Source organism: Anoplolepis gracilipes, chromosome 14, assembly GCF_047496725.1.
Source record: "Anoplolepis gracilipes chromosome 14, ASM4749672v1, whole genome shotgun sequence".
Lineage (NCBI taxonomy): Eukaryota > Metazoa > Arthropoda > Insecta > Hymenoptera > Formicidae > Anoplolepis > Anoplolepis gracilipes.
In genome coordinates, this window is record NC_132983.1 from 1,567,449 (window position 1) to 1,577,609 (window position 10,161).

The following is a 10,161-nucleotide window of genomic DNA, read 5'->3' on the forward strand; positions in this document are numbered from 1 at the left end:
TAAAAAGTTTAAAAACAAAACCTTTAATTACAAAGTTACAATTACATATAGACATATATTTATTAATTAAAAATGACGCAATTTTAGTTTCTTTATATATTTATTTACTTATCGTATAGATCATAAAATGTTTAGATAACAACAAAAAACGTATTACTTTCTCAATAATTTGACTAGAGCATTTTTGGATAAAGAGATATTATTTTTCTACCGCGTACATTTGATAACAATAGGACTTTCTTCTACACATTTACATAACAATCGAATGTAATTAGCTTCAATAGACCTAAATGTTTTCTAAAATTTGTAACTCCTCTCTAGTATTAAAGGAACATCCGAAATTAAGAATTATCAATGTCTCTCCGTTTCACAGCGTTTGCCAACTTTTTAAATAATACACACGTTTTATATTCTAGGATAATCATGATAAGATAATAGCTTCTAATAATTAATAATTGCATACTCTGGACGAGACTTGTTACACAATTTCCTTTAAAATAAGAAGATATGAAAAAGTATTTTTTACAGAAGCAATACTCGAACGTTTTTATTTAACATACAGAATTTAAAAATACAAGCAAAAGAGTGTAAATTTTCATGCGAAGCAAAACCTGTCTTCATTAATCTATATTTTTCTCCTCTGATGAATCCTTTACTCCGTTCATCGCAAATGAATTTGCAAGAATTCCACGAACTCCCAAGCCCTTTATTGCAAACAGGGCACCAGCATGGGGACTCTCCTTTCGCTCTTGTGCAGTTAAACCATGGCTCGATGTAGTCACATACAAAATATCGAGAAGTGGACCACCAAAGGCAACACTGGTTACATTGGCAGCTGGAATCTTAACTTTTCTCAACAATTGTTGTGTTTTTGGATTTACATGGATGACCTAGATAAAACATTTTTACAGTTACTAGATAATCTTCAGTAAATTCATATATGTATTTGATTAGTTGCTAAATCTATTTATTTATTTATTTATACATATATATTATATGTATTAAGCGAATATCAAGGAGTTCTAAGAGGCTTGAAAAATATTAATTTTACAAGGAAATGTTTCAGATATTCAAAGGAACATTTAATAACTACACAACTTTGTCGCATATAATATCCCTTAAAAAAAAAGTGGTAATAATTATCATTTGTTTTTGTCAAAAAATTTACAGAGTTTACAAAAAGTTACGTAATAATATCAAGAAAAAAAAGTCTCTCATTGCATTGAAATTTATGACTACATATATACTTACTTGAGATCCTCCATACACTGCTATCCAGAGATTGCCATCAGTATCTATGGCCATTCCATCAGGTAATCCTTCCAAATTAGCTTTTTTCAAGTCAAACACAATTCTCTTATTAGCTAAAAACATAGAAATAAAATACATAGTCCTTGAAATTATTATCTATTTATATTTTATATATTTATGTAATATATTTTATATTTTTCATAATTATTTTAATTTTTGGTTACATATTATTTATATTTGTACATATTATCAAGTCTCTTACATATTGACCCATTATTAGGATTATAATCGTATGCTTCAACCTGATACGTAAATGAATCAATATAATAAAAAGTATTGTCCTCGATATTCCATGCTAATCCATTGCTTACTGAAACAGGAGTTACTATCTTTTCAGATTGAAATGTATCATTAATGCAATATAATGATCCCATTTTATGAGCTACCTGCCCATTAACTTCATTCGCCATAGTACCTGTTGGAAATGTAATTGATTATATAATCAATATTTATTGCATTAAAAAATACATTTTTATTCATAGTTTTTTCAATTTACCAAGCCAGAGTCTTCCAGATGAATCTACTTTTCCATCATTGATTCTTGTGTCAGAAGAAGAAGGTTCGATAGAAGTCAGCACTTTGAATGTTGCATTATCTTCATTTTCATCTCCATTCCAGGTGACAAGAACAATATCTTTTCCAGAACCTGCTACAAATTTATCGGTCGTATCATCCACAGGTACAGCAACTCCAACAGGGCCATGTTCTGAAGAAATATTATTTTAAAAATCTATTATTATCTGATATTATAAATACAGTGATTTAAAGGGATATTTACAAAAAAAAAGTATAGTCTTACCTACATAGGCACTGGTTACAACACCTGTTGCAGGGTCCAGTCTACGTATATACTGATTATATATGTCAACAAAATACAACTTTTGAATCCGATGGTCCCAGTGAGGGCCTTCAGAAAGACCATAAGAATCCGTCACTTTCTCTACTGTCACACGATGACCTTGGCTATAAATAAATAATGACACATTTCATTGTACATTAAAAGTTATTTTTTTACACTTGTAGCTTATGAAGATGCGTTTTATACTTTATGCTTTATGTTTATAATGACATTCCTGATTTTCACACTCATTATTATCTCATAATTGTTTCTCGTTTAGATTTAATTAGCAATTCAATTTATAATATCCTTAGTCACTCAAATTGATGAAAATATTTTTATTGTATAGCATTGATATAAACAAGATGGAACATGATATCAATCTAAACGAAAGACTAGTGCCCTCTAAACGCATAATATTATGTAATATTTAAGGTATATTCTTAGAATATTATATCTTCTAAAAATATATCTTAAATATTATACAATATTATGCGCTTATAGGGTGATTTTGATTGACATGTTAAAAACGATATACATTTCAAACGAAAAAAAAAAAAGAAAAAAATGCGAGAAAGCGCAGCTGAATAAATCTGTGCCAATATTTCGCGCCGCATGCACATTTTGCATTTTACACTTTTATTTCTTCTTGCTTCCTTTTTTTTCACAGAAAAAAAAATGCAGAAAACACGAATCTGTTAAAGCGATGAGTTATGTAAAATATGACTTTACGTTGCCATTATTGTGTCAGTCCGTTTGAGAAACCGGTTGCGAAAAGAATCGAAAATCAAAGACTGTCAGCCAGAGGAAGTAACCAGTCGCGAGTGGACGCAGGCGAGCGAGTGTTTGAAACACACAACTGATAAATTATTTCAAGTCTCACGCGGTGTGGAAGGGGAATAATTGCTGTTATTGCTCGAATAAAGCGCCGATTATTATGACAGCGACGATACTGCACGGCAAAAATCACACACGCGTCTATTTAATGTACGCTGATAAAGCTATACACAATATGATTAAGCCGGTATTATTTTAAAGCGAAAGGTTATCGATGATTACATTATCGATGTTGCTTTAAATTTCCAAACTCTTTTGGCGTACTTTTTAAAAATATTCAGAAAAGGATTATGAAAATTTATGAATTTATTTATTTATAAATTCACATTATTTCTCGTATTTTTTCAGATCAGTAAATCTGAAAATATTTGAAATATATTCATAATCTAAGAAAGTCTCGATTTATCAGCTTTATTTATTTTCTTGCGTTTAAATGCATTTTAGCAATACAAAAAATGCAAGAGGTATCATATTGTCTTTATTTTTCTTTGGAAACAAGAGATAAAATAAAGTGTTAATTCGGAAGTCAATACATGTCTTATTTATTTTTATTCGAGATCCAGTAGAAAATAAATAAGATAGACTAATACTTGTTTTAATTTGTATCGTTAAATATATTTAAAAATAAATAAGAAATATTAATGAATTACAAAATATAAAATCTGATAAATAGATTTTTCAAAAATATTCTGTTAAATAAAACATTAAAATTTTTCATATAAATATTATTAATATTCATTATAGTAAATATTATTATATAAATATTGAATAATATGGAGATATTTCATATTTTTATCCTAAATAAATTTTGTAAGAATTGTTTATATGTATAAATGTAAAATATTCTGTGAGATTTCTTACTCTATAATTTTCTAAAAAGTAATCAAAAACATGAATAAATTTAATTCTTTTTTAGAATTTTTTATAAATTGAAATTATGAGAAATTCCTAAAATTTTCTAGAAAATTATGAGATATTTTTCATCAGAAAACACATTTTGAAATATATATCGATTAGATAAATTGTGCGAAATTCGTAATATGAAATATTTTCTCCAAAGATTTTAGAAAATTAAAATAAATAAAAATATCGCGCAAAAAGAATTGCATGTAATGCACATAATACAATATAATAATACCGCGTTTTATTGTATATAATAATTTAATTTTTTTTTCTTTAAAGAATATTATTTCGATATTACAACATTTAAAAAACATGACGCTTTTTTTACATCAGATGCAAATTACTTTAAGATGTTTCTTATAATAATATATGTAGCAGTGACATTAAAAATATTAAATTTACATATTGATAGATATTGTGCAGACAGATATTATATATGAACAATGGACATCAAATATTATGATTAGTATATATATGTGTGAAAAATTAACATTTCTGAGATGGAATATTGGATATAAATAGCGGTGTTTCAGGCAGAAGAAATAGAAGACACGCAAAGAGAGATTATCTGAATCATTCCTGCTTTATCTTTCACTCTCTATCAGGTAATAACAAGGTTTGTAAAAATTCTGGCATAAATGTAGAACTATTCAGTGGAAAATTACAAACTTTCAACAAGATTTTTTCAATATCAAGTAATGATTTGCAGATTGTAAATGTCAGAGTAATGTAGGTTTTTTTCTAGAATCTATTTGCGACACACGATAAAAATGTTTTTATATTTTTATAATAATGTTTATCACCTTGTTGTCAATAAGTTATATAGTAATTTCTAGTGATTTGATTTAATCTTTCTAATTTAAGTTTAACCGATCATTAGTCTATTTTTTTCTCTCTAATTATCAGTCATAGGAGATATAGAGCAATTAAATTTTATCTCATTATAGTGAATGTAATCTTCTGCTATTGATATTTTTATGTATAGCTATTAATCTAGAGTAAACACTTTTGATAAGACAATTCTCTCTCGGTTGCTACTTTTTCTAACAACACATTTTTATCTAGTACAATTTTTGCATTTTGTTACTATACTTATACATAAACACAAACGTACACAATAGCACTATTGTATATTATTTATAGCGTTTAATCAAAAAATGTTAATGTTAAAATACTTTGGTTCTTATTTATTTTAACATTAAATATTATATTTAATATTTAACGAATATTACATTTTACACACGCGGCGCGTTATTGCGTATACCGATTTTTTTTATTAAAACTGCATCGATTTATAGAGGTTCCTTTCACTTACCCACCACATACTAGAATGATAAGAATCCACGTCAAGGACACGTATTTGCAAATTGCTCTTCTCATGACGCTCTATATATTTCTGTCGCTATTTAATTCGAAAGTAAAATGTTCTCTCTTTCAGAACAGACTGTGAATGAATGAAACTTAAACGCACTGGCTTACATATATATATAGGAATGTCCCTTCACCGATTCGATCAAAACCTGCGAAAGGAGGTTCATATTTTAAGAGTAAACACATTTCGATGTTAGATAGCATCAATTGATGTAAATTTATTGTCACAAGTAATTTTACCCCGGCTTTCTAACTATAATTTGCGACATTAAATTCTGTAATTTAATGGCGCACGAAAATGTGGGACAGTTTTTAACGCGATCGATATTACCTATGATAACAATCTTTGATAATAAAAAGTTGTGGTATAATTATCGTTATCATGATTTATCGTACAGTAAAGAACGTATCAGAATACTTAATCTTTCGTCGTTAATTTTAGAAGTAAACACTTTTGCAAATGATGTTTTACTCTGTACATAGGTATAATATCACCAACGAGATAATATTAAATACCGTTGGCCTTATGGGATTTAGTGTAACAGTAAAAAATTACCGTCAAGGCAAAGATTTTCTTGCTAAAGGTAAAAAAATATTTGTACTGTAAATAATAAAATGATGATTAAATACAATAAAACGCTTATTATTCATAAGTAAAGTAATAAAATTTAAACAACTAGCTGAGTAAATAATTATAAACTAAAGGAATTAAAAGTTGTTTTTATATAATTTATTAAAAAAGAAAATCAAGATTTTTAAACATAAATTTAAAGAATTTTTCAAGGGCTCGTATTTATATTATAGTTTTTAGATTGAAAATTGTCTTAAAGTTTTAAATGATCTTAAGCTGTCATTCAATCAATGAAACAATTGAACGGCATCTTGAGATAATCTTGAACATAAAATGCATAGTCTTTTTATATATAGTTAATTAAATTTTAAATGTAAAACAAGTCGAAGCACAAAAAACCATCAACGAGCAAAAGAAATGTATCGAGGATTTGAAAAAAAATGATAATGAAATTATTCATTTAAAAAGTCACATAAACGACTTGCAGGTTATCATTCAAGATATACAGAAAGAAAATGCATATTTGAAAGAACACGCATTAACAAAAAATGATATTAGACACGATTGTATGTACAAGGATGAATTAACTGATCTTAAGGTAAAATATAAATATTTGACAACTGACAGTGAGAATAATGAACTTTTAACTGATGTAATGGATAAAATCGAAGAGAATGATGAATTAAAAGAAGAATGAGTTATTTTTTAAAATAACACATTCTTCTTTTAATCCATCATTCTCTTCGAACAATGAACTTTTAATTGATGTAATGGATAAAATCGAAGAGAATGATGGATTAAAAGAAGAATGTGTTATTTTTTAAAATAACTCATTCTTCTTTTAATCCATCATTCTCTTCGAACAATGAACTTTTAATTGATGTAATGGATAAAATCGAAGAGAATGATGGATTAAAAGAAGAATGTGTTATTTTTTAAAATAACTCATTCTTCTTTTAATCCATCATTCTCTTCGAACAATGAACTTTTAACTGATGTAATGGATAAAATCGAAGAGAATGATGGATTGAAAGAAGAATGAGTTATTTTTTAAAATAACACATTCTTCTTTTAATCCATCATTCTCTTCGATTTTATCCATTACATCAGTTAAAAGTTCATTGTTCTCACTGTCAGTTGTCAAATATTTATATTTTGTCTTAAGATCAGTTAGTTCATCCTTGTACATACAATCGTGTTTGTACAAAAGTGATTTACTCTCTTTTAACGTTCCAAGCGCTTTCATTGTATCTGTGACGTTAGATAATAATTCTGTATTTTTTACTGTAAGCACACTTGCTAATTTGTTCTTCGTACTTGAGAATTATTTGTTCTTCGTTTGAGTTCACTTCAGATATCCTCGAACGTAAGGTTTCCATCTGTTCGTTGAGAATTGTCAAATTATTCTGTAACTCAAGTTTTTCCTTCATTATCTTCGAGTTTCGCGCATAAAGTTCGTCAATCGTCTGTTGAAATTGAATAATTGATATCTCGGTACACTCCTTCTCTGCTGACAATTTATTCGTTAAATCACTATTCTCTGTTGTTAACAGATAAATAGTTTCTTCTAACTTTTCTATATCTCCCTTTAAACTTTCCACGGCATGTTTTATTTCTAATTCTTAAGTTTTTTTACGATAATTTAGCACTATCGTCTAAGGAGATAGTAGTTGATAAATCCTTCATAACTTTTGAAGAATCATCATTGCTCATGTCGTGATCCAATATCATTTTTATTGATGCTTGTTCTTTCAAATATGCATTTTCTTTCTGTATATATCTTGAATGATATCCTGCAAGTCGTTTATGTGACTTTTTAAATGATTAATTTCATTATCATTTTTTTTCCAAATCGTCGATACATTTCTTTTGCTCGTCGATGGTTTTCTGTGCTTCGACCTGTTGTGTATTTAATTCCATCTTTATTGAGTTATTATGTAACTCGGCTTCTTTCAATTTTTCTTGCAATTCAGAAATAATATATTCTTTATCTAGACTATCAGGTTCACATATGTTTGTTTCATTTTGTGACGAAGATTGTCCAAATGATTTTTCTAATCCTACATTCTGGACCGCTAATTTGTCTTCCAGTATAATACTGCGTTGCTCAGATTCTTTAAGCTTTTTTCGTAAATCGGAAGCAACATGTTCGTACCCGTTTTTTTTTCGGCTGTAAGCTCCTCTATCTGTTTTTGTAATTTTGGAATGTTTTGCGTCTCTATTTCTTGTGCAGAGAATTGTGCAATTTTCTTTTCTAGGTCAGTAAGTATCCTTTGTAATTCTGCTGCTTGCATATTCCATTTATCCTCTGCCGAAATATAACGCAATTCGGCAGCAGTTAATTTTTTACGCAATTCAGATATTACAAATTCATAGCTTTGCTTATCAAATGTATTAGTTTCCACTTGCTTTTCTAACGTTGAGAGTTTTGCAAGTTTATTTTTCATTTCGGAATAATGATCTTCAATAAATAATTGCTTCTTTAAAGTCGTAAATTCTTGAAGCTGTAAATATTCTTCCTCCAATATGTGCATTCTCTCTCGTAAAGTCTTTTTTGGCGTGTCGAGAGACAGATTACTATTTAAGTAACAGAAAAAAGAAAGAGTGTGATTAAATTAACTGTAAACTAAATATATATCAAAAAATAATTGTATTTCATATTATTACCTTTCAGTCTGTATGGATGTATCAATTTTTTCAGGTAAGATGTCACGAATGGTACAATCCATAGGCAGTGATTTATGAGTTACATCATCTGTAAATATCACCCGATTGCTCTTTCGATACAAAACAAACGTATCCATCACTTTCTATTTCTCCTTCGCAATCCACTTCGCTGTTCATAAGCTCCAGCTCAAAATCGACAAGAGCTATTTGAGATGCTATAATAATAATATATTTGTATAAATAATTTTAATTTAAATTTTCAACTTTCTAAATTATATTGTTTGCATCATATAAAAGTTCACAAAACCTACATGTATCCACAATATCAGCCGTTTTTCTGCTAAGCAGTTTAAGAGGTGACGCTTCTTTAATTGGTGACAAATGTGTCCCAGATGGGATCTCTAGGATTCGCCTCGCACCAGACTGACAAACACGGATCCTTCTATCCCGGATCGATAGCCCGATCAATCCTGCGCACATGGGGTGCGTAATTATGGCCAATTATATAGCGACACGCCGTCTCGCTGGCGAGCCGCGCGCTCAAGAAAGTATCGACAGTATACGCATCCCCGATTACGACACGCCAAATCTGTCGAAATTCCTTCCAAGGCCTTTTTGCTAAGGTCGGAATCTTCTATCTCGATCGGAAATATTATTAGGATCCATCGTCGATGATAATAGCCAGTCGTGACACGCCAACTTCTTCGCCAAAGAAAGTCCGCGGGACGCCTCTTGGGGATGCGACTCAATACAGCCCTGGTTCCTTGCGCGAAAATCCTTCGACGGTCTGTAAATTTCGGGCATTCCGATTCTTCCGATCACACCGTGTCCGGCTGATCTCACAGACTTCTATATATAACTAAACCGCTAACAGCGTGTGAGCGCGCGCTGTATGTAACACTCAGCATATGCTGAGCGTTTTTAATTAATATTTTAATAATTATTACGAAAATCGCAAAATGATAGAGGACTCTTATGTTCAGTTTCACTTGCTCTATCAGCCCAGAGAGGTGGTGCGATTATTACCTGACACTTTATATATATATATATATGTAATATCGTTCGCTGAGTGTTTTTAATTAATAGTTTAATAATTCTTGCGAAAATCGCAAAATGGTAGAGGACTTTTATGTTCAGCTTGATCTGCCCTTGAGCTATGGGGCGGTCGCGACCGGACACCCTGTATATTCAAATTTATAGCGTATATGTACAATGAATAGAGCGCGCTTGTGTTCTAGTATTTTTAAAAAAGCAATAACATCGAAATAATGATGCTGAGAGTGTGATTATGGTACTTCAAAAATTTATCTTTTTGTTATACATTTCAACATGAGGTATTTTTATAATACATATTGCCTTTTTTGTTTCTATGATAGTTTATAATTTTTTCAGAGAAGCCTATAAATTTCATTATTTCACATTTACAATTCCATTGATTTATCAAACTTGTATAAACAATTTAAAAAATATATATTGTATATATTATTCAATTACAAAGCTATGATTATATATACAGACGTTCCCTTTATTAATTAAAAATAACACTTTAGTTATTCTATGTATTTATTTTATGTATTTACATAATTTTTATGTCATAATAAAAAATATCAAAATTTAGATACCAACAAAAACGGATTATTTTTGCAATAATTCTACTAAAGCA

At 29.2% G+C, this 10,161-nt stretch overlaps 1 protein-coding gene and 1 long non-coding RNA gene across 3 annotated transcripts; both read right to left on the bottom strand.

The window, feature by feature from the left end:
* Window positions 1-81: 81 nt before the first annotated feature.
* Window positions 82-5,352, bottom strand: LOC140673538 (regucalcin-like). 2 transcript variants are annotated; one of them, XM_072906521.1, is made up of 6 exons: window positions 5,205-5,352; window positions 2,111-2,274; window positions 1,808-2,017; window positions 1,514-1,726; window positions 1,252-1,364; window positions 82-890 (listed from the first exon to the last, which is right to left on the bottom strand). In XM_072906521.1, the coding sequence occupies exons 1-6, from the start codon at window positions 5,267-5,269 to the stop codon at window positions 621-623; spliced, it is 1,035 nt and encodes a 344-aa protein (XP_072762622.1). In that variant the 5' UTR covers window positions 5,270-5,352; the 3' UTR covers window positions 82-620. The 2 variants fall into 2 exon arrangements, with proteins under 2 accessions (XP_072762622.1, XP_072762623.1); XM_072906522.1 differs by lacking the exon at window positions 5,205-5,352 and adding an exon at window positions 2,882-3,094.
* A 1,624-nt stretch (window positions 5,353-6,976) lies between these two features.
* LOC140673524 (uncharacterized) lies at window positions 6,977-8,954 on the bottom strand. Its single transcript, XR_012048068.1, has 3 exons — window positions 8,810-8,954; window positions 8,499-8,713; window positions 6,977-8,408 (listed from the first exon to the last, which is right to left on the bottom strand). It is a non-coding gene; the product is annotated as an uncharacterized lncRNA (long non-coding RNA).
* Window positions 8,955-10,161: the final 1,207 nt, after the last annotated feature.